Genomic DNA, 25,916 nt, shown 5'->3' on the forward strand with positions numbered 1-25,916 from the left:
AAATTGTGTTAAGTAGTGATAAAGTTATTAGCGAATGAATGGGAGTTGAAAATTGCTCTGATGCATAAGGTGAAAATTTCCCGTGGGCTGAAATGGTTAAGCTGCAGGTTAAAGGGAAAACCTCAGGAAACATCAAGACAGAAACATACAATCATGGCCAAAAGATTTGAGAATGGCGCAAATAACTGTTTTTCACAAGTGTTTTTCAATCTTTTTGTCATTTGTTTCTGTAGTGGACAGAAATATAATTACACGCAATTTATGAGTTTCAAAGGCTTTTATCGACAATTACATCAAGTTTATGCAGAGTAAATATTTGCAGTGTTGGCCCTTTTTTTCAAAACCTCGGCAATTCGCACTGGCATGCTGTCAGTCAACTTCTGGGCCAAATCCTGACTGATGACAACCCATTTTTTCATAATCAATGAAATTAGAGTTTGTCAGAATTTGTGGATAACAAAAGTTTGCTTTCTTATAACTGAAAGTATTTACGATAATTCAGGTTAGAGTGAGCTTGAGATGTCTCCCGGTGCAACCCTGCTGAATATAAGCAAATTAACCATTGTTGCCCTTAGAAGCTAAACACACCTCCAGATCTGCTGGAATGCAATGATGTGTCAGCTTGTTAATATGTACAGAGCCATAATAATCCAACAAGCATACAGGCTGTTTCAGATTGGCTGATCCTCATCAGTGCATGGCATGGATTACTTTGGCTCTATGAAGTAGGACTTGAAACACCCAGAGGTACAGACTAACCAGCAAGCTCATGGTGACCCAGAACTCATTGTAGTGTGTGAGGGGCTACAATGGTCCTAAAAGCCCCCTTACTAAGATGTTAGGAAAAACAAAAGTTTGCTTTCCTAAAACAGAAAGAATTTGCGATAATTCAGGTTGGAGTGAGCTTGAGATGTCTCCCAGTGCATCACTGCTGAATATATGCAAATTAACCATTGTTACCCTTAGAAGCTATTTTTAGAAGCAGTTTTTTAAAAAAAAAAAAAATTTTAATCATGGAGCGAGCCGAGGGCTCGCTACATGATAGCCGCTGCTGAGCGGCATCCCCCCGCCCGCTTCGATCGCCTTCGGCGATCTCCGATCAGGAAATCCCGTTCATAGAACGGGATTTCCTGGAGGGCTTCCCCCGTCGCCATGGCGACGGGGCGGGATGACGTCACCGACGTCACTGACGTCGGGACGTCATTAAGAGTCCCGGGCCACCCCTCGGCGCTGCCTGGCACTGATTGGCCAGGCAGCGCTGGGGTCTGGGGGGGGGGGGGCGCGCCGCAGCAGATAGCGGCGATCGGGCAGGGGCCGGCGGCGATCAGAGTGCTGGCGCAGCTAGCAAAGTGCTAGCTGCGTCCAGCAAAAAAAAAATTATGAAAATCGGCCCAGCAGGGCCTGAGCGGCACCCTCCGGCGGCTTACCCCGTGTCACACACGGGGTTACCGCCAAGGAGGTTAATTTGTACAGAGCCATAATAGCCCAACATGCATACAGACTGTTTCGGATTGTTTGATCCTCATCAATGCCTGACATGGATTAATTTGGCTCTATTTGTGGGGACATTCTGAGTTCAGGTCTGCTTTAATTTCACCATTACGTGCAGAAGTTCCGTGGGGGGTTCAGGGGGCATTGTACAGCCTGTTACAAAAAGTTTCTTTGCAATGGTCAGAGCAGAATGGTTCTATGAGAATATTTAAGTTTGGGACAACCGATCGAAATTATCGAATTGGTTAAAAATTTGATCTTTTAATTGAAAGGTGTGTGGCCACCTCATGTGTCAGTGATGTAGGGAAAACTTAGCATTTCTTCTTTGCTCTAAAATATTATTTATAGCATTTAATATACTGCCACAAAATATATTTTTTAGCAGAACAGCATTCAAACAGTTAAAGAGAGTCTGAAGCAAGAATAAATCTCGCTTCAGACCTCATAGATAGCAGGGGCATGTGTGCCCCTGCTAAACCGCCGCTATCCCGCGGCTTAACGGGGGTCCCTTCACCCCCAAATCCCCTCCGTACAGCCGGGGAGCGCTTCCGCATTGGGGCAGGGCTAACCGCCGCAGCCCTGCCTCCCGCGCGTCTATCAGACGCGTATCTCCGCCTCTCCCCCGCCCCTCTCAGTCTTCCTTCACTGAGAGGGTCGGGGGAGAGGCGGCGATGCGCGTCTGATAGACGCGACTGGAGGCAGGGCTGCAGCCGTTAGCCCTGCCTCCAGGAAGGGAAGATTTACGACCAAGACTATGATCAAGTCTTGCGAGGGTGGGTTTGGGGGTGAAGGGACCCCCGTTTAGCGGCGCGATAGCGGCGGTTTAGCAGGGGCACACATGCCCCTGCTAAGTATGAGCTCTGAAGCGAGATTTATTCTCGCTTCAGAGTCTCTTTAAACACAGCACTTACGTTTCCAATGGCAAGCTCCACTGCCATATGATTTGCATCAGAAGAGGTGATAACATTATCTTTTGTTTACATTAATTGCCCTGTTGCTATAATTAGTATACATTCCTGGCAGTTCTGAAACACTTTCTAATATGTGTGCAGATCAGAGAGAGCTCAGATCACTGGGTACATTACAATATATAAATACAGCAGCTAAGCAGTACAATGCAAGGCAGCTTTCAGAGCAGATAAACTGTATTTTGGGAACTTGTAATTTGCAGACATACAATATTACTTGTGCACAAAAGCAAATATAATTGTATGGGTAATAAAAAGTAGAAAAACACATTTTTTAATCGAATATTATGTCAGAGTTTAATACCGCTTTACACTTTATACATTGCCACCCATTATGGAAAACAATGAATTTCTCTTTAATTACAATAGATTTAGACAGGAATAGATTGCTACCAGGAACAGTTTATTGATTTTCAGTAGATTCCATCATGTTTTTAGGAGAACACAGAGAAGAAATGTACTGTCTCTGATCTTCTGCTGTAAATGTTTGTGCAACAGGCGCCATTGACAGGTGGCAGAAGTGCAACAATGACCTGCCGGCCCGCATAATCGTCTATCGGGATGGCGTCGGCGATGGCCAATTGAAGATGGTTGTGGATTATGAGATCCCTCAGCTTCTCGGATGCTTCAAGCAGGCCCGGAACACCTACAGGTAAGAATACAGAAAAGCCTCCTGTACCAAAGTCACACAGTCCGTACTCGCTTATCTAAAGCTCACCTGTCATACAGCGATAAACAGAAATGTTCAGCTCTGTCAGCACATAAGATACATAACTATTTTTCACAGGAGCTTATATACAGTTTGGTGGTAAAATGGAAGTAGAGCTCAGTATCAGGACTTTATTGGCTCTCCAGTGGCCAAGGCTGGATTTCTGCACAGGCCACAGCGTAGGAGAGCTGCTGCCCAACATGGAAGGCAGGGCATGGATAACGAGGGCTGCACCACATGGAAGAGGAAGGCTCTGTATGGAGACTGCACATAGTGGGAGCTGCATATGCAAGACAAATAACACTTATATTGTGCTTTTCTCCTGGCGGACTCAAAGCGCTTGAGCTGCAGCCACTAGGACATGCTCAGTAGGCAATAGCAGTGTTAGAGAGTCTTTCCCAAGGTCTCCTCACTGAATAGGTGCTGGCTTACTGAATAGGAAGAGACGAGATTCGAGCCATAGTCTCCTGTGTCAGAGGCAGAGCCTGTAACCAGCACACTATCCAGGAACCATTACACTACCCAGAACAGAGAAGCTGCTACACATGAAAGGAGAAACTTCTGCATGAGCAGATTACATCAAGGGGGGATTGGAGGGACTGCTTGTATACTTGGTGAGGATGCAGTACACAAAAAGGGACTACTATACTCCTCGAAGGGACACTTCCAGTGGCACAAGAAAGTTGTCTAAATGGAATTTATAAATCCCAAGTGTCTGTGCCCCCCAACTGCCCCTCCCCCCACACAAGTGATTTACCCTTAGAATGCCGCGGACATCTATAGGAGTTCTGTGTTTTCGCCAGGGCTGTGGAGTCGGTCCAAAAATCCACCGACTCCGACTCCTCAGTTTAGGATTCCACCGACTCCGACTCCACGACTCCGACTCCTCTAATTTGCATATTACAATTTTGTTGATTAAAAGTATGTAACATGAAATTCGTCTCTTAACTGCCAACGCTTAGGAATTTTACAAGACAACTGAAGTGAGAAGGATATGTAGACTACTATATTTATTCCCTTTAGACTAAAACTAGTACTTGGTAAGAGTACTTGTAAAAGGTACAAACCGGAACAAAGAACATCTATCAGGCCCTAGGCAATGTAAGTGTGGGTACATGTAAGAATGATGTGCAGGTACTCTGCAGGGGAATGAGGAGATTGTAAACAAGACAACACCTCTGTGTTCAATGTGCACAGCATTCTCAGTGGATTCCCTGCAGCTCTGTGGGGAGTGCATATGTAGAGTATAGTACTACTGTGTAACAAAGTAAACCTGAGACAGATGAAATTAAAGTTTTATATATACCTGGGGCTTCCTCCAGCCGCCTTCAGGATAATCAGTCCCTCGTTGTACTCCTCCACCACCTGGATCTTCTGCTATGAGTCCAGGTACTTGAGCCAGTCAGGCGTAGTGCGCATGTACACACTCCGCCGCCAGGAGCATGCTACACCTGTGCAGCACTATTGCGCAGGTGCAGAATGTTCCTGGCTGTGGGAGCGGCATGCGGCTGGACTGCGCTGACTGGCTGAATTACCAGGACTCATAGCAGAAGATTCGGGTGGTGGAGGACAGCGAGGGACTGATTAGCCTGAAGGGGGCTGGAGGAAGCCCCAGGTATGTATAAAACTTTACTTTTCATCCGTCTCAGTTACCCTTTAATTTGTAGTCACCAAACCAAATTTTAATAACATATCAAATTATTTGATTTCATCAGCAAAGGGAGTGCGTACATTTGCATAAATCAGCATCAATGCGGAATTATTTCCATCTCGTTGACCATCTCTATTAGTGACATGGCTACACATCAGGCTTTATTCTTACAGCATAGATGTTATTTAGTATATATAAGAGATTCCTGTGTGCACATCATATATACAGTCACAATCAGATATGTATATCTGACCTTAAAAATACGGGGACTGCTTTACTGAAGCAGCACAAGTAACTAATTTTGATTGGTTCATTTCATTTTTGTAGACAAAGCACAGCTTTTACTGTATATATACTGTATATATACATTATTTTTAATGACTATTATCTGAGAAATAGAACATTTTATCATATTTTCTATTTTAATTACAGTTACAAATTCATTAGGAGTCGGAGTCGGTGCATTTTTTCCCGACTCCGACTCCAGGCACCCAAAATTGCCCGACTCCACGACTCCGACTCCGACTCCACAGCCCTGGTTTTCGCATACTTATGCCACAGACATGTAAAAGCATTTTAGTACAAAAGCTACTTCCCACTTACAATGGGCGTTTTTGGGTTTGCCCTTAGTCCTGTGCCACACTAAAAGGCGTTTGGTACAAAGTTTTAACTCGGTGCCAACTTTCTACGTTACGTAATAGATGCAAATCATTCCAAGATAATGCAGAATTATGCAAATTTATGCAGCCTGAAAATGAACTAATGAAATGCTTTCACTGCAAGATTTGATTTGTCCATTTTACAATACATTTTCATATCAATGAACATAATTCTGTATCATAATAATTAGCATAATTGTCAATCACCTCAAATTTATTTGCACCTCAATGACATCTATACTGACTAATGTGGATTTTGGTTCATGTAAATTTGGGCAGGACATTAAATAAACACAATTCAAACATAGCTGGCACTGGAATGTAGGTTTTAAAGACATTTCTCTATTTGGACCAGAAACATGCACTCATATTGGGGCCCATACACCGAACGATTTTCCCGACGATATACAGCAGATTTGATCACTGTGATCGAATCTGCTATGAAATCGTTACACAAACGATTGATTTCCGTCCGAAATCAATCGTTCCCGTTGAGCCATCCGTGCGGAAGATTATTCTCGATCGCCAGCGGGTCGATGGCGGCGTTCGAATGCCCGACGACTGACGCAATACAGCAGCAATACATTACCTGATCCGGCCGGCGCGCATCCCCACTGTCACCGCTGCTCCGTCTCCGATGCTGGGCTCCAAGTCCAGCAGGCTTCACTTCTTCCTGTCCCGGCTGGAAGTTTAAACAGTAGAGCTCCCTCTACTGTTTAAACTTCCCCGAACAGAAAGAAGTGAAGCCAGCCGGTCCGGAACCCAACAGAGAGGAAGACATCGGTGACAGCAGGGACACGTGCCGGCGGAGCAGGTAATGTATGCCGGGGGGGGGGGGGGGGGGGCTGGCAGCACCACCACAGATTGTGATCGGTTTCAGGCTGAAATCGATTCACAATCTGTTTGCAGTAAAGGCAGCCATACGATCCCTCTGATCAGATTCGATCAGAGAGGGATCTATCTGTTGGTCGAATCTGATGGCAAATCGACCAGTGTATGGCCACCTTAGGGGGCCCATACACTCAGCCGATTAGCAGCCGATCGATCGCAAATCGATTGCCCGATCGATTTGCAGCCGATTTCAATCGATCTGACATGCTGGAAAATCGAGTTCGATCTGTGGAGATTGCGTATCATTTTGCATTGGACCTAATGGAAATCTGATGGCAAAAAAATGCCATCAGATCGATTTTCAATAGATTTCATACTGAAATCTATTGGAAATCTGTTCCTAGTAAAAACTGTTCCTAAACACATTAGATAGATCAGAAATCTATCTGCTGCTAATCTAACAAGTGTATGACCACCTTTAGTTGGACGTTGTTTGCACACAGGTATGGACTGTTGTTTGAACGACAGTTGGTCCAAAGGATCCGCTAAGCCGATCGTGAAAGCCGGCTGTTATCAGTCAAACACGTCCAACTTGTCATTCAAACGACAAGTTGGTCGAAAAAGTTGGACTTTATTGCAATCAGTAGCTGATACCCCCTTTTACATGAGAAATCTATTCCTTTTCACAAACAGACCATCAGGGGGCTCTGTATGATTGATATTGTGGTGAAACCCCTCCCACAAGAAACTCTGAGCAGTATTCTCCCCAGAGCCAAATGAGTGGGCGCGCCGCCCGGGTAAGATTACACTCCCGCCCGGCTGCCAACACATGGCTGTAATTAAAGCTCGGACTGTTCTGCTCCTCTGCGTCATAAATCACCGCCGGCTGACAGCACGTGCCTGTAAATAGTGAAGCCCGGACTGTTCTGCTCCTCAGTGTACGAGGTCTCGTTGAGCTCGTACAGTCATTGAATTAGCATGGACTGGGCGGGACCATTTACATCCTCATCAGGCAGCCGCTGTGTTCCCACTCCCAGGATCGTAAGTCAGAAAGCCAGTCAATGAGTGAAGTTGCGGGTCGGGGAATTGGATTCAGGAGGGGAATGTTATATGTGCCTGCAGCTTCTGTGTGAGTTTATGTGTGAGAGCAGCGCTGCTGTCCCCCTCACCCCCCTTCATTCTGAAACTGTTCTTTGGAAGCAGCCAGGGAGACCTGCTGTAAAGTCATTCAGCCAGCACTTCTCCCTACCCCCCTCAAGGCAGAACTGATAAGGACCCGGGGCTTGCAGAGATGAGACTGCAGGGTCCTAATGCTGACCTGCTAAAGTAAAGGTGCCCATACATCTAGTGATAATGGGCAGATTCAATCAAGGGACAAATCTCTAGCTGATCAAATCTGATTAGAGAGAGATCGCCCATACACTGCAGGTCAATTCCCGATTGATTTCAGCTTGAAATCTCTCAGGAATCATCCGAATCTGCCGCCTCGTCCCCCCTGGTGTATAAATGTACCCCCTGTGTGTGCATTTATACATTACCTGTCCTGTGTCACCTACTGCATGGTGCCCATCTGTCTGCCGCTTCCTGCTCCTCCATTTGCACTTCACAAGCTGCAGGAGTTTATTGCGTGGCGTGTGTGACATCACTCGCACTATACGCCGGCAGCGTGAGACACAAATGGAAGAGGAAGAAGCTGAATACAGATGGGTACTGTGCAGGGGGCAACTTAGGACAGGTAATGTAGAAATAAACACGGGGCACATTTACACACTTTGTGAACAGCGCTGTGGGTTTCGTAGTTCATCCCAATAAGATATCGCTCACTGTTACCGCGCACACCCGATCAAACATGGTGGCCCGGCATCTTGCAGCATGTCTGTCGTCCCAAAATAGGTTGCATCGTTGATTAGGCATGCTCTTGGCGGCACCAATTTTATCCAATTTGATAATGATCAAATTGGATGATTGATCAGCCGTCAAGTCGAGAAAAGTATGGCCAACTTAAGTAAACCTCAATATGTGTTTCACTGACTGAAGTTTTCGTTGACTGACATAAAGTGACAGAAAGGGAAAGAAATATAGATTTTTACTTACCTGGGACCTGTAGTCCTTCAGCTCCCTCGCTGTCCTCCCAGTCTGCTCTATTATGTGTTCCTCCAAAATCTAGCTGGCTGGGCTACTGCGCATGTGCTGTCCTGGCCACGTGCCTCCTCAATTGTGCATCCGTGTCCTGGATCTGTGCATGCACATTCGAGACACTTTACAAACTGCGGATGCCCAGAATGCTGCTGGCCATGGGAACTGAATCGAGGAGGTGCGTGAGGCTGGCACAGCACATAGTGTGACAGCTGCACAACAGAAAGGACCTGGGGGACAGCAAGGCACCTGAAGGACTACAGGGGGCTGGAAGACGCCCCAGGTAAGTAACATTTAACGTCTTTCCCTCACTTTAGGTCTTCTTTAATTACTAATTTAATCCTACCATAGTCTAATGTCCTATCATATTAGTATTATTATGTATGTATGCACTGCCATCTCCTGCAGCACTTTACAGAGTACATAGTCATGTCACTAGCTGTCCTCAGAGGAGCTCACAATCTAATCCTTTCATGGTCTAATATCCTACCATATTTATTATGATGCATTTATAGCACTGACATCTTCTGCCACACTTTACAGACTACATAGTCATGTCACTGACTGACTGTCCGTAGAGGAGCTCACAATCTAATCCTACCATAGTCATAGTCTAATGTCCTACCATATTATTATTATTATGTATTTATATAGCACTGACATCTTCTGCAGCACTTTACATAGTACATAGTCATGCCACGGACTTTCCTCAGAGGAGCTCACAATCTAATCCTGCCATAGTCATAGCTCCGCCTAAGCCACGCCCACATCCATTTTTTTTTTGCGCTGGCCCTTCATTCCCCTGGTTGCTCCCCACCCGGCTACTTTTCCATGCCACCCGGCTGGAAAAAAATTCTGGGGAGAACACTGTCTGAGGACCGTGGTACTCCTGGCAGTTTCCTGTCTGTGAACCTTGTTGCATTGTGGGAAATAGCTGTTTACAGCAGTTTCCAACTGCCAAAACAGCAAGCAGCAGCTACATCCCCTGCCAGCAGTAAAAATGTCACCATGTAATACATGTCAGAATATAAATCAGGGATTTAAAATATTTTACAATGGGCAAACACTGACTAAATCATTTATACATAATTATTGTAAAAATTAAGCACTTTTTTAATTACATTATTTTCACTGGAGCTCCTCTTTAATACAATAGTTGCCTGATCTGTTTAACCTTTTCGGGACCGCCTCTATGAGATCCTACGCCGCACTTGTGGCTGTTCTAGCCTGATGCGGCGTAGAATCTACGCCGGCCCGCAGTTTCCTTACCCGACACGATCGTGCGCACCCGGAGGGGGAGATTAAGCTGTCATATGACAGCCGACATCTCCCCCGAGTGATCAGCAGCCATCGCGTATGGCTGCTGATCACATGATCACTACGATCGCCGTCGGATCGTAGTGATCAGTTTGACAGCTGCGGCGGCAGGGGGGGGAAAGAAAAGGATCCACTCACCTCCCTGGCGTTCCACGGACGATCAGCGCCCCCCTCCGCTCTCCGCTCCGGCATCTCCGCTCCGTCTAACCTCAGCGCCGGGTCCCGGCTTGATGACGTCACCAAGCCGCGACCCGGAACTGATCGTCAGACAGAACGGAGATGCCGGTTGGAGAAGAGGGTCCCGTGTGACTCATCGCTGGAGCCTGGAAGGTAAGTGAAGGCTGCTGGCAGAAGGGGGGGCCCAGGCCACCATGGGGGGACACAAATCCAGGCAGCCACAGATGGGATCCGGCCGCCTGACCCCCCCCAAACGCGCGCACCCCTTCCCGCGCAAAATGCCTGGTCCTTAAGTGGGGGTAGGCAGCCGGTCCCGAAAAGGTTAATCTCTTCGTTAGTTTTTTTTTCTTTACATTAAATGCTTTTTCTCAGTTCCTCTTTCTGGAGCGCGGCACCCCATCTATCTTTATGAAACACCTGCAATAGCTCCTCTTTGAGGTAGGAATAGCTGAGTATATCCATTTCCTGAAAATCACCAGCTTAGCTGCGAATAGCATGTGTCATATCGCTGCACTTTCCTCTGCCTCTCCAGCTTTGCCGTGAAACCGAAAAATCACTGGGATTTTGGCAAGTGTTTTATCTGTTATTCCTCTCACAAATCTGCTGAGAATGCTATCCCATAAGGACAGCATTACTGGACAAGGCCAGGTTCAGCAGACAGAAGGGCACTGCAGCTGAATAGAGGATGGCAGAATGACGGCGAGGGTACGAAAAGATGAAAGAAGCCCCAGGTAAGTTAAACTGCTCCTTTTTTTTCAACTTAGGTTTCTTTTAACCGATTTGGGACCGCGGAAGTGAGGATATTCGCCGCGGCTTTCCACAGTCCCGAGATGATCGCAGTCTCGGCTGTTGGTAAGGAGCCAGTTTCATTGGCTTCTAACCAGGCGATCACTGTGAGCCAATCCTAGTGATCACTGAACGGCCGCATGAAAAGAAAAATGGCTCTGGTCCTTAACCTCCTTGGCGGTTAATTTTTTTTTTCAAATGGGCAAAAATCCTTTTTTTTTAATTTTTTTTTTTTTTGTTTCATGTAAAGCTACCAGAGTGGTAGCTACATGAAACACCACTAGTGGGCGCATGTGTCCCTCTAGTGCAATTGTCGCCGGCACTAATAGCAAACAGGGGAGCGCGTATATAACGCGTTCCCCTGTTTGGCTTCTCCTGTGGCCATGGCGACGATCGGAATGACGTCATGGACGTCAGCCGACGTCCTGACGTCAGGCGCACCCGAACCAGCCCATAGTGCTGCCCGGAACTCATTGGTCCGGGCAGCGCAGGGCTCTGGCGGGGGGGCCCTCTTTCGCCGCTGCGTGCGGGCGATCGCCGTAGAGAGGCGGCGATCAAGCTGTGCGCGCGGCTAGCAAAGGGCTGGCTGCGCGCACAGCACTTTGAATGGGGCGAATCGCCCCAATAGAGCCGGAGAAATCCTCCTGCGCGGCATAGCCCGAGCTCAGCTCGGGCTTACCGCCAGGGAGGTTAAAGGACCACTAACGTGAAAAATTGTAAAATTAAAAAAAAACATGTAAACACATACAAAACTGTATATTTCTTCCACAGTAAAATGACTAAAAAATGACTGTTCTCCTATGTTGCTGTCACTTACAGTAAATCTGACAGAACTGCCAGGTTTTCACTCATCTATCTCCTCATGGGGGATCAGTATTTTGTTTTTTTACAATAGCAATCCCTGGAAGGGATCTATCAAAGATGCAGACAGGCATGAAAAAAAAACAGGACAGCACCAACTGCCCTTATCTATAAACACACCCACTAATAATGTGATAGGCTAAAAGGTTGCACTGTAAATATCAGCCAGCAGTCCACAGAGAAAGGCAAGCCGGGCACCAATAGTTTGCAAATCACCAATTTATTTCATCCCGTCCATAGACAAACACAGGCAACAAGTAGCTGGTCTGACAGCCGTTTCGCAAGCTAAGCTGCTCGCTTCCTCAGCCACATGGACATCCCTGATCATCTATTTGAGAAAAGGTAAAGGGTAGAAACACACTAGGTTGAACTCGATGGACGTATGTCTTTTTTCAACCAAAATAACTATGTAACTATTCATATGCGTTTTCAATAGCACATAGTGGAAAACGTATATGCGATTCTGCCTAGTCTGTTCCTACCGAAAGATTCCTCATATGGGAAAGGAAGTATTAGCTACTGATTGGGATGAAGTTCAGTCCTGTGTTAAAGTTCCTCTTTAACTACTAACCAGATGCGTCATGCCGATGGGCGTGACCGCGGCTGCAGCCCCAGGACCGCCTAACGCCGATCGGCGTAAAGTCCTGGGGTGGGGACTTGCAGGAGATCGCGCGTTCGGATGCGCACTCATCTTCGTTTGGATGACGGTGTAGAGTCTCCCAGCGGTGATCTCCGCTAGGAGCCTGTTAGACGGCGAAACTACTGTCTATTTAGTCTGTACAGTGCTGTACTGGGGACAGCCACGTGACATGGCTGTCCCCCTGGGACGCAGGAGAGCAATCGTCTCTCATTGGCTAAAGCCTATGACAGCCGATTGCTGTCATAGGCTGGCAGGAGGAAGGAGGGATAAGAAAAAAAATACATTTATTTATTTAAAAAAACAAAAACAAATATTTTCAAAAAGTAAACAAACAATCCTGGGAGTGATTAAAGCCCACCAACAGAAAGCATGTTGGTGGGCAGAAAAGGGGGTGAGATCCCTTGTGTGCTGAGATGTATGGCCCTGCAGCGAGGCCTTAAAGCAGCAGTGGCCTATTTTGTAAAAAATGGCCTGGTGACGAGGGGGTTTAAGCGCGTGGTCCTTAAAGTGAACCTCCGGACTAAAGATCTACTCAGCAGAACTGAAAAGTCTTGGTGTTTCTTTAACAGTTTCACAGCATCAGAAGTTGTTTTTCTTACCAAAGCATCATTTTTAGCTGCATTTTAACTAAGCTCCACCCATCAAAGAAAACTGGCGGGCGGTTTTTCCCTGATGCTGTGCAAAGCATGATGGGATTTCCTATGTTGTTATTCATGTTGCCTAGCAACTGGGAGGGGTGCTCAGCACACAGGACAGTTGGAACTGTGTCTCATGCTCCCTGTCACCTCCTTTCAACCAAAAAGATGGCTGCCCTTATGAAATCACAAACATTTGCCTGTTATTTTAAAACAGGGTGGGTAAGAGATTATATTACATATCTATTTTAATTAACATAACTAATGTAACTTAATGACAGTATGTTTGTTTAGGCTGGAGTTCCTCTTTTAAGGGAAGGTTCAAGCAAAAAAAAAAAATGAGTTTCACTTACCTGGGGCTTCTACCAGCCCCATGCAGCCATCCTGTGCTCTCGTAGTCACTCACTGCTGCTCCAGTCCCCCGCTGGCAGCTTGCTGACCTCGGAGGTCGGCGGGCTGCATTGCGTACATTTTTACGCATTCCCGCTAGTGCAGGAACATTAGCACATACATTTTTACGCATTGAACTAGTAATGCGTAAAAATGTATGTGTTAATGTTCCTGCACTAGCGGGAATGCGTAAAAATGTACGCAATGCAGCCCGCCGACCTCCGAGGTCGGCAAGCTGCCAGCGGGGGACTGGAGCAGCAGTGAGTGACTACGGGGGCACAGGATGGCTGCATGAGGCTGGTAGAAGCCCCAGGTAAGTGAAACTCATTTTTTTATTTTGCTTGGACATTCCCTTTAAGTGGTTACATATGTAACCCTTTTTGCTGTTTAGTGTGCAGAAGTTTGCCAGCTGTTTTGCAGTTCCTGTACAGAGCAGATATGTGAAAGCTCTGTGATATTTCCTTTTTTCTCTAGTAAGTCATCACTGTGGGGCTTAGCTTTTACCCAGGCCAGTCTGTTCTGTTCTGAGGCGTCCTCTTTGTAGTTGATAAAAGCAGCTCTGACAATTCCACTTGCTTTATTACCGGCATATTCCTCCGATTGTTCTGCCTTTCAGATAAGCCTTATAGAGATCTGCATGTTGCTTGTTACTCTTCATGAATCCCCCATCAGCTTTTCAGGCGTTCGGCAAAGTCCTGGTTTTTATAGAAAAAAGTTGGGAGTTCACATATAATATCTTGCGCTCTAGTGAAGTTTCCTATACGGGTAACCAACAACTATCTACTTTACCTTCTGTGGCCCTTATTCAATTCACTAAGTGAAATGATCCCCTAAGTTTTCTCCTAGGGCAGTGGTTCCCAAACTTTATCAAGCCGTTACACATCACGCCAAACGTTCACATCTCCGTGACACGCAACTGTTAATAGGTGGCTGCCACTGCTGCAGGCATAGTTGCAGCTGCTAATCAGTGTCATCTACTACTGCTGAACACCACAGGGTACAGGAAGCAATGGATAACTTTCCCCAAGGGGAATTAGCAACATCATACCCCAGGGATTTCTACAGTGTCCATAAAAGGGCTTGAGCTGGACACCCTTATAAAATGTACATAACGTACTATAAGGAATTCTATTTTCTAGCTTACTCAGAAGATATGGCCAAACTAGTGAGTGCATTGCACTGCTGTCCCCAGGAGCCGGAGCACACAGTGAAGGGACAGCAGGCTAAGGAGCTGAGTGCAGGGCATGCCTGGAAATGATCTGCATGAGCAGAGGCACCGGTGACAGGTGCCAGCAGGGGTGACCGCTCTCCATGTTGCAGGCCCGCACGGAGACAGCTGTGCCTGACCCCAATGACACGGCCTCTCCCCGGCCACACACATAGGCTGGGTGACCATGCGTGGCAATGAGCAGGTCACTCCGATGCCCGGCTAAATGCTACCGGGCATGATACAGATGTTTCCCGGTGTCAGCCACCTTCCTGAGCCCGTAAGCAACACCATGCAGCCTCCCATCCGAACCCCATCGCCCATCCCGCTCCCTTCCTGGCCGCAGTCCACTCACCAAGTGTCCCCTCTCCACAGCGGGGTCTTCAGCAGCGCTGACACTTCTGCTCTCTGAGACTCCAGATCCACCACTCCACCCTCCGCCATCTTCCTGCACTGACAGCTGTGCGCTGCATCCTGGGAGTGACGTCACGCCTGGGATGTAAGGGAACCCGAGTGAGCAGCTGAGAGAGTGCCTGAGAACTAGCGTGCAGCCAATCGCAAGGGACAGAGCAGAGGAGAGAAGAGGGACAGAATGCAGAGGAAAAGTTACAGCAGCAGTTGAGAGGCTAAATAGGAGCCAGAACTGGGACACGGAAACTGCGGCAACACGTACCAGCGGCTGCCGAGACACATTCACATGCGTTGGGAACCGCTGTCCTAGGGGGATCATTTTTCATCTTCTGTTTAAAATAACTTTTCAGCACTTTGCAGTTGAAAAACTAAATGAAAAAGTACTGCCAAAATGTTTCTGAGCGGTTTCTTGATAAGATGTTCTTATGTGTACAACAAGTACAGCTAGTACAAAGACTAGTTTGCTTTGTATATGGTTGATTCATTAACTGCTTACGGATGGCAGTGATTGAAATCTGTGCCCTGTTTAGATGCCCTAATACCTGCCTGGGCATAGACTTTACTACACCACCGCCGCACGTTTTCACCACTTCCAACAATCTCGTTGCTCTCTGCCCCCCGCAGCTCACTCGCCCTACCGTCTCTATGACAGCAGAGCCCTGTGAGCAGGTTAGGAGCCGATTTCATTGGCTTCTGACCCTGTCGATCAATGTAAGCAACTCCCATTGGCTTACACTGATCACATGGTCAGGAGCCAATGAACACGAAAGCTCCTGACCAGCTCTCAGAGCTCTGCCTTCATAAGAGACTACAGAGTGGGTGGCTGAGATTCCTGGTGTGCAGCGTGGATGGCGGTTGCGGCGGGTATGTGGGGCGATTCATCGGTATCCGGCAGTCTCTGGTCCTGAAGTGACTTAAGTGGTTAAATGCTTTAAAAGTCTACATTGTAAACAGTGTGAATATTGTCTTCTGGCTGTGCAATGATTTCAGTGGACAAGTTAAATGTACAAATAATATAAATGATGCCTAAACCATTCATTCAAAGTCACCAAAATAATCATGGAAACAGCATACAAAAGTGAATAAAGACATAAGATGCCTGTTCCAATATGTAAAAAAGAATGCTATTTGCTGTTTATCTCTTGATCTCTTTCAGCATACATGTAATTCTCTGGCCTTTGAATTACAGCTTAAAGAGAACCCGAGGTGGGTTTGTGACACCCTATTAGGACACAGTGGCATATTGTGTGTACTGTGACCAGCCTCTGTGTCCTTCCATAGTACCTCCAGCCGCCTCTCCCCCCCCCCCCCCCTTGCATTCTGCTGTCCCCCCTTATAAAAAGCGGCGGGCTAGCAACACGCAGATAGTCGCTAGCCTGGTATTTACCTTCAGGCTGCCACTCACCGCCGCTCCCCCGCTTCCTGTATAGCGTGGCTCCCCGCCTGTGTCCTTCCCCTCCTCGCCTCTGTAAGCTTCCTCCAATCGGTTACAGAGGTGGGGAGGTGAAGGACACAGAAGCCGCGCTATACAGGAGGCGGGGGAGCGGCGGTGAGTGGCAGCCTGAAGGTAAATACCAGGCTAGCGACTATCTGCGTGTCGCTAGCCTGGCGCTTTTTGTAAGGGGGGACAGCAGAGCGTGGGGGGGGGGGGTTATGGAGGTACTATGGAAGGACACAGAGGCTGGTCACAGTACACACAATATGCCACTGTGTCCTAATAGGGTTTCACAAACCCACCTCGGGTTCTCTTTAAGGTGGAACTAAACTCAGAACTTCCTCTCAGCTCTAAAAGATTAGCCACAGCATTATAACCTTTGTGTGAGGGAAAAAAAACAACAACCTTTTTTTGGTACAATTTATGGAAATCCTAACACCCCCCTCCCCTCCAAAAAAGACAAAGTTTTAACCTGGTTTCACTTTTACAGGGAGTACTAAATGGGTTAAGCCCAATAAATACAGATCTGCCTTGGCAGAGCTCCTGCAGTCCATTCACAGTTGCTGATAAGAACTGATGAGACACTTTGATCTGTCTAAACAAACACAGAACAGTGAATTTCTTTAGCAACTATATGTGGAATATGGACCTTTCATTGTGTGCTGTGCAAGAGTTCGGGTCCCCTTTAACTCTTCAGCAGCCCATTTATTTAGCGGCTTGCAAGTGCTCCAGGCCAATTTATTTTAGCACATTTTTTATTTCTTATTTGTTACATTTCCTTGCTCTTAATTAGTACAGCTGTAATGTGTATTTATGGCCACTTGTCACTAGAGGGAAGTGTGAGACAATAACAGAGGACTTCTGCTTTCAGTTTCTATATTTACAGCTAGTAAAGAGAGATCAAAGCCTTCCAAGAATTTACAGCACAATCAGTTCTGCCAACTGAGGTCAAAAGCAGAGCACTTATCTCACACGAGATAACGCCATTTAAGCTGTTAGTGGGTTAAAGTGGATCCGAGATAAACTTTTACTCATTGCATAATTGTGTTCCTTTCATATAGTTTATAGGGAATTCCTCCAGCCAAATACTTTTTTTGTTTTGTTTTTCTACTCTTAATTCCCTATAAACTAAACAAGCCTCACCCACAGCTTCTCCAGTGCCTCGGCACTGTAGCAAGGGCTTATGGGAGCTCAGTCTGGGCAGGAGGAGGAGGATACTAGCCATTGATTTCAGAGGCAGAGGGGAGGAGGAGAGGGGACTGAATTTACACGCAGGCAAGCTGATAGCATCTCCAGCCCTCAGGCCTGTCACAATGTGACAAAGAGAACATGGCTGCCCTCATTGTATCACAGGAATAAATAATCATAAACTTTTACAGCTGTTTGCAGCTAGATTTGCTCTGTAAACTATCTAAACTTTAGATAAGATTATATAGACAAGTTATTTGTTATAGTTACTTTTTCATTCGGATCCACTTTAAGGAATTGCTGCTAACATGATCAGCAAATTGTAGCAAAGTTAGGCAAATCCGGGAGCATAGCTTCCACCTAAAGCCATTTACTTTTATTACGAGGCCTCAAAGTCTGATAGAGCTTCTTCACAACTCAGGTATGCACTCCTTACAAGCCTGACACTGAGAGGCCTAACCTACAGCCCCAGGGAGGTGATTTACTAAGTGGGATTTGCAGTGAAGTGGACCTGAGTTCTCATCAGGCATCCAATTGTATGCAGAGAAGTTACTTTTGGCTTAATGTGCCCTCTATATAATTAGATACTTGATGCAAGCACAGTTTCCCTTCACTACATGTCACCTTTAGTTAATCACTTCAGACTGTATGAAACTGAGATCCGATTTACTTGCTAGCACGTGACTGCCACCTAGTGGTGTGTTGCTGGTACTTTTTTATGGGCACTTGTGTTTATGATTACATTCTATTCCAAATGTTAATTTGCATATGTTATATTGTGATTGTTTACATGCCTCTGTTTAAATTGCATTTTTGTATAACCTTTGTCTTTACTTTTTTTCTTGAGAACAATCATGTTGTCTCATCAAATACAGCTGCCTATTGCAGAAACTGTGGTGATTTGCTAAAGGTCGTGGTACTTGCTGTATGCCTTGTTAGACTTCATAAAAGGGCTTGGACTACCTGTTTGGTAGACAAATAGCTTTAATTCTGCTCATCTACTGTAATGCAGTTTGTCAGAGTTGCCACTTTCTTAAAAGTGCAATAAGCTAAAAAGAAAATTATTGTCTGCATGATCGCCAACAAATCCTGGCAATATGTATAAATACCGCAGTCAGCCTGATCATCACTTTATTACCAGATAAACAATGACAAACAATCACTCTATTCATCGTTTTGTCGATCACTCTATTGATTGTTTTGGAACAATTCTTTTAGTCTGATTGGATTGCTTATCATTTTCCTGTGTTGGTGGGCTTGAATGATCGGTTCCGATCTATCGTAGTGATCGAATCGGACAGTCATTTGTTCTGGGATTTGGATTGTTGATGGCCACCTTTAGATTACTTACTGTACGGTGAGGGACAACTGGACTCAATTCACGGAGCTTTATCAAACACTTTATCAAACGTTTAATAATTTTCCTCATGGGTAATATCTAATTTTGAATTCACTAAGGTGTTATAGATTTATCGAATGTTTTATCGATTAAATGATCAATAAATCTATAACACCTTAGTGAATTCAAAATTAGATTTTACCCATGAGGTAAATTATCAAACGTTTGATAAAGTGTTTGATAAAGCTCCGTGAATTGAGGCCAGTGACATGATTATGTACTCTGTAACGTGCTGCAGAAGGTGTCAATGCTATATAAACACATAATAATAATATGGTAGGACATTAGGTACGGATTAGATTGTGAGCTCCTCTGAGAACAGTCAGTGACATGACTATGTACTCTGTAACATGCTGCAGAAGGTGTCAATGCTATATAAACACATAATAATAATATGGTAGGACATTAGGTAGGGATTAGATTGTGAGCTCCTCTGAGGAAAGTCAGTGACATGACTATGTACTCTGTAACATGCTGCAGAAGACGTCAGTGCTCTATAAATACATAATATGATAGGGAATTAGGCTATGACTAAGGTAGAGGTTAGCCGATGAGCTCCTCTGAGGACAGTCAGTGACTTGGCTATGAACTCTGTTAAGTACTGCTGAAGATGTCAGTGCTATATAAATACATAATAATAATAATATGGGAGGACATTACGCTATGACTTTGATAGAGAAAATCGATTGTGAGCTCCGCTAAGGACAGTCAGTGACGTGACTATGTCAAAATATAAGGGAAGATGCAGAGAGCCCAGTATAGTGTAGTATGTACTGTAAATTGGGTATGGAAGGTAAGTATATGTAGGTTATACTCACAAACAAGGGTTACCGTCCAGGTAACCACTATGAAGGCAGGTGAGGAGATTAGACCTGTCCCCACTCAGGATTAAGAAGTCGCTCTCTGTAGATCGGGAAAAAGGAAGAATTCCCCTCCACCAGGGGTGGAAACAACTGCAAAAGTAGTACAGAGGCGCCAACAGGGTAAAAACTCTATTTCTGTAAAATGGATAAAATGAAGTAGGTAGCGGTGGCCCTCTAAAACAGACACAAAAAATTGCTGTTTTAAGCAAAAATCAGTTTATTTATATTCTCCGAACAAGGTGCAACGCGTTTCGTGGGTATATCCCACTTCCTCAGGCAATAAATAGGAGCATATCACCAGTACGGTCCGGTATGTAGCCTGGAGCCTGATTTTTGCTTAAAACTTATTATTATGTTATCCATTTTACAGAAATATTGTTTTTACCCTGTTGGCAACTCTGTACTACTATTGCAGTGACATGACTATGTACTCTGTAATGTGCTGCAGAAGATGTCAGTGCTAAATAAATAGACATGAATAATAATATCTACACTAATAATACAATACACACTAATAATAACATACACATTATATACTGAAATACACACTAATAATAACATCTGACAAGGAGGTTGTGATATAGTTTGATCCTCTAACCCATGGCTGTATTTATTTTCCCAGTCCTAGGCTATCAGTGGTTGTGGTGAGGAAGAGATGCACCACCAGGTTCTTTGGTGAATCTAGCCGGGGCCTGCAGAACCCACCCTTAGGCACCATTGTGGACACTGTGGCTACAAGGCCTGAATGGTGAGTTAAGAAAGCCGTCTCCTCTACATACTGCCGTCTGAAATGGTGGCTCTCTCTCTGGATCAGAATCAGAACGTTGTGGGTGTCCTGCTATAGCCCACCTCCTGTGCAGGGGGCAGCACTTCCTGTATAAGGCATTACTAATCAATGCCTGATTCCTATTTTCAAATATCGATATGAAATACCCTATGTTATTAATAGATTATGTTTTGGTGAAAATTAACATTGTATTAAAAACACTGTAGTTTATGCTTAGTGAAGACTGTCGGTGAGATGCTTTTGGAGTGCATGCAAATTGTATGCAGTTTAGAATCTGGCCAATAAAAATCATCAGGAAGTGCATTGGGTCAGCTGCTTACAATTTGCATGAACTCTGCATGCGAGCCAAAATGATTAGCATCTCATTTGCTATCTGTAACACCTAGGCCTAGCGTCTTTGACGTTCGGCAAGGGTCGGTACACGATCTCTTGGACAAAAGAACTCTGCTAACACTATACATGTCATCAACCTCCTGCCTAGCAATGTGTCTGATGCAAAGTATGGGGGACAAGGGAGAAAGAGCGGCACGTGACGGAGCAGATTTCAGTGGGGGAGGGAGGAGAACAATGCAATTGGGCGTCAGGGATCACTAAAGGTCTGGCATGCTGAATCTTTAGCAGCTGTATACACGCTGTTTTTTTCCAGCTGAAGTGGTCTTTATTGTTTCCCAACTGCACATGCTGAGCATTGCTGCTGTCAGTTCCCTACCTGCACATGCTAAGCATTGCTGCTGTCAGTTCCCCACCTGCACATGCTGAGCATTGCTGCTGTCAGTTCCCCACCTGCACAGGCTGAGCATTGCTGCTGTCAGTTCCCCACCTGCACATGCTGAGCATTGCTGCTGTCAGTTCCCCACCTGCACATGCTAAGCATTGCTGCTGTCAGTTCCCCACCTGCACATGCTGAGCATCGCTGCTGTCAGTTCCCCACCTGCACATGCTGAGCATTGCTGCTGTCAGTTCCCCACCTGCACATGCTAAGCATTGCTGCTGTCAGTTCCCCACCTGCACATGCTGAGCATCGCTGCTGTCAGTTCCCCACCTGCACATGCTGAGCATTGCTACTGTCAGTTCCCCACCTGCACGTGCTGAGCATTGCTGCTGTCAGTTCCCCACCTGCACAGGCTAAGCATTGCTACTGTCAGTTCTCCACCTGCACATGCTAAGCATTGCTGCTGTCAGTTCCCCACCTGCACATGCTAAGCATTGCTGCTGTCAGTTCCCCACTTACATATGCTAAGCATTGCTGCTGCTAGCTCCCCACCTGCACGTGCTGAGCATTGCTACTGTCAGTTTCCCACCTGCACATGCTGAGCATTGCTGCTGTCAGTTCCCCACCTGCACATGCTGAGCATTGCTGCTGTCAGTTCCCCACCTACATATGCTAAGCATTGCTACTGTCAGTTTCCCACCTGCACATGCTGAGCATTGCTACGGTCAGCTCCCCACCTGCACATGCTGAGCATTGCTGCTGTCAGTTCTCCACCTGCACATGCTGAGCATTGCTGCGGTCAGTTCCCCACCTACATATGCTAAGCATTGCTGCTGTCAGCTCCCCACCTACACATGCTAAGCATTGCTACTGTCAGCTCCCCACCTGCACATGCTGAGCATTGCTGCTGGCAGCTCCCCACCTGCACATGCTGAGCATTGCTGCTGTCAGCTCCCCACCTGCACATGCTAAGTACTGCTGCTGTCAGCTCCCCACCTGCACATGCTAAGCATTGCTGCTGTCAGTTCCCCACCTGCACATGCTAAGCATTGCTACTGTCAGTTCCCCACCTGCACATGCTGAGCATTGCTACTGTCAGCTCCCCACCTGCACATGCTAAGCATTGCTGCTGTCAGTTCCCCACCTGCACATGCTAAGCATTGCTGCTGTCAGTTCCCCACCTGCACATGCTAAGCATTGCTACGGTCAGCTCCCCACCTGCACATGCTGAGCATTGCTGCTGTCAGTTCTCCACCTGCACATGCTGAGCATTGCTGCTGTCAGTTCCCCACCTACATATGCTAAGCATTGCTGCGGTCAGCTCCCCACCTGCACATGCTAAGTATTGCTGCTGTCAGCTCCCCACCTGCACATGCTAAGCATTACTGCTGTCAGCTCCCCACCTGCACATGCTAAGCATTGCTGCTGTCAGTTCCCCACCTGCACATGCTGAGCATTGCTGCTGTCAGTTCCCCACCTGCACATGCTGAGCATTGCTGCTGTCAGTTCCCCACCTGCACATGCTAAGCATTGCTGCTGTCAGCTCCCCACCTGCACATGCTGAGCATTGCTGCTGTCAGTTCCCCACCTGCACATGCTAAGCATTGCTACTGTCAGTTCCCCACCTGCACATGCTAAGCATTGCTGCGGTCAGTCCCCCTCACATGCTGAGCATTGCTGCTGTCAGTCCCCCCCCCCCCCCTCACATGCTGAGCATTGCTGCTGTCAGTTCCCCACCTGCACATGCTAAGCATTCCTACTGTCAGTTCCCCACCTGCACATGCTGAGCATTGCTACTGTCAGTCCCCCTCACATGCTGAGCATTGCTGCTGTCAGTCCCCCCCCCCTCACATGCTGAGCATTGCTGCTGTCAGTCCCCCCCCCCCCCCCCCCCCTCACATGCTGAGCATTGCTGCTGTCAGTCCCGTCCCCCCTTGCACATGCTGAGCCTGATGTAAGACGTTGTCTCCCAGGTATGACTTCTTCCTGATAAGCCAGAATGCTCGGCAGGGAACAGTGAACCCCACCTACTACAACGTGCTCTACGACTCCAACTGCCTGAAGCCCGACCATCTGCAGCGCCTGACCTACAAGATGTGTCACCTGTACTTCAACTGGCCGGTGAGTAGCTTATACTCCTAATGGTGAATACTCCGCCTGCAGCGCCATGACTACAGGCCACCCACTAATTATTCATTGCACCATATCATGCACAACTGAGGCAACTGAGACTTACTTATGTCTGGTACACACCGTGCAATTTCATGTCAGATTAATAACCTGACTATCTGACTTGAAATTGTGTACCAGGCATTATTGTTGCTGAAAAAACAATTTGGACAAGCCCATTAAAGGCTCCTTTAACCACTTCAGGATTCGGCGTACGCTTAACTACGCCCCTGAATCCTGAAGTGGATTGCATGGAAACGGCCGCTCGTATGAGCGGCCTTTCCATGTCAGTTCACGGAGGGTGTCTCCGTGAACACCCTGCGAGCCGCCGATCGTGGCTCGCAGGGTAAATGTAAACACACGGGGAAGATCTTCCCCGGTGTTTACATGTATACGGCGCTGCTGCGCAGCAGCGCCGTGGCGGAGATCGGCGATCCCCGGCCTCTGATTGGCCGGGGACCGCCGGCACCTGATAGGCTGAAGCCTATCCCATCAGGCGCAGGACGGAATTCCGTCCTGCGCCGCTCACAGGGGGAGGTAGAGGGAGGGAAGGGGAAGGCGGCCAGGAAGCGCTGCGGAGGGGGCTTTGAAGAGAGCCCCCCCCGCAAGCGCAAGCAGCCGGCGGCGATCAGACCCCCCCAGCAGGACATCCCCCTAGTGGGGAAAAAAGGGGGGAAGTCTGATCGGCCTGGCTGCTAGCTGATCGGTACTGCGGGCTGGAGAGCCCACGCAGCACCGATCAGCAAAACCACCCGGTATCCGGAAGTGGTTAAAGTGAGAAGAATATAGAGGCTGCCATATTAATTTCCTTTTAAACAATAGCAGTTGCCTGGCAGCCCTGCTGATCTTTTTGGCTGCAGCAGTGTCTGAATCACACGAGAAACAAGCATGCAGCTAACCTGATCTGCATTTGCTTGCCCTGACACCTACCGTGTTTCCCCAAATTTAAGACATCCCCTTAAAATAAGTCCTAGCCCATATTTCCAGCATACTCGAAATATAAGACATCCTGCTAAAATAAGCCCTAGTCACAGTGGGCGCTAGGGTCCTTCTCCGTTCAGCAGTAACGTCAGCTCATGTAGCCCAGTTACAGCGCCGCCCTGTACAGGAAATAAACATAGATCACTTCCTGTATACGGCAGCGCTTACTGGACTACATTAGCTGCCTTCGCCGCTGATCTGCAGTTTGCATTATGCTTGGCATAAACCGCAAGGGGATCCAACTTTCTTAAGGAGGGGGACAGGAGCTGGCACAAAGGAGGTAAAGCAAGGAGGCGAGGGGGGGGAAATCTTCCTATATACACTTAGGGGGATCTGCCTATATACACAGGGGGAATCTGGCTACCCCCACAAAATATAAGACCCCCCTGAAAATAAGCCCTAGCACATATTTTGAATGGAAAATTAATATAAGACTGTCTTATTTTCGGGGAAACACGGTAACCCTAAAAATATATATATATTTCTAAGAGAATACATTTAAAAATGATAATTTACAAAATAAGATTCTCAAAACGAAATTCAAAATGATAAAAACATTTCAAAACGATAATTTTCAAAATGATCATTTTCAAATCTAAAAATGTCGGTTGGATGGGTCCAGCACCCACTATTTATCAGGCGTTTAAATTTCTGCTTTTGGCGCCCAATAGCCAATATTTTGCATTAGCGCCTATAGCGCCCAAATGGTGCATTAGCCGCAGGTGCCCAAATTTCCTGCTTCCTTTTCACAGTGCACTGATCTTTTCTCCTCCTTCTCATTACAAGTTTTAAGTACAGCTGTCAGGGCTCTTCACATCAGAGAACATGTGCAGGAGCCGATTTCCTGCACGCGTTAACGTCTTGCGGCGTGACATCGGCAAGTTGCGGTGAAGCGGCGGTAGTTCTAAGTGGCTGGAAGTGTAATGGTTAAGGGCTCTGACGCAGGAGACCAGGGTTCAAATCTCGGCTCTGTCTGTTCAGTAAGCCAACACCTATTCAGTAGGAGACCTTAGGCAAGTCTCCCTAACACTGCTACTGCCTATAGAGCGCGTCCTAGTGGCTGCAGCTCTGGTGCTTTGAGTCTGCCAGAAGAAAAGCACGACATATATGTTATTTGTCTTGTCTAATTTACCCGACGGTAAAACGTAGCTGCTGGACGTTAAGAGGCTCCCAGATGCATTGTAACGTAACGCTCTGGAACGCTTCGTCTAATGTGAAAGTTAACATGAAAGTCATAAAGACTTTCATATCACCTTTCTAAACGCAAACCAGGAGCGATCCCACAAAACACTTGGATCAGCTCCTAATGTAAAAGAGCCCTTAGTGATGTAAATTGTCAACTGTTATATAGAAACGGAAAGTTAAAGAGGAACCGTGACCAAGAATTGAACTTCATCTCAACCAGCAGCTGATACCCCCTTTACCGTGAGAAATCTATTCCTTTTCACAAACGGATCATCAGGGGGCTCTGTATGGCTGATATTGTGGTGAAACCCCTCCCACAGTGTGATGT

General features: G+C 46.7%; 1 protein-coding gene across 1 annotated transcript in view; it reads left to right on the forward strand.

Annotated features, from left to right (window-relative positions):
* PIWIL4 (piwi like RNA-mediated gene silencing 4) overlaps window positions 1-25,916 on the forward strand; it is a 313,719-nt gene that overhangs the window by 277,036 nt on the left and 10,767 nt on the right. The window contains exons 18-20 of the mRNA XM_068266824.1: window positions 2,958-3,111; window positions 20,377-20,502; window positions 23,227-23,374. Of these exons, the coding sequence (XP_068122925.1) occupies window positions 2,958-3,111; window positions 20,377-20,502; window positions 23,227-23,374 (428 nt within the window). The remainder of the gene's footprint in view (window positions 1-2,957; window positions 3,112-20,376; window positions 20,503-23,226; window positions 23,375-25,916) is intronic.

The sequence above is a fragment of the Hyperolius riggenbachi genome, chromosome 2, assembly GCF_040937935.1.
Source record: "Hyperolius riggenbachi isolate aHypRig1 chromosome 2, aHypRig1.pri, whole genome shotgun sequence".
In the NCBI taxonomy this organism is placed as follows: domain Eukaryota; kingdom Metazoa; phylum Chordata; class Amphibia; order Anura; family Hyperoliidae; genus Hyperolius; species Hyperolius riggenbachi.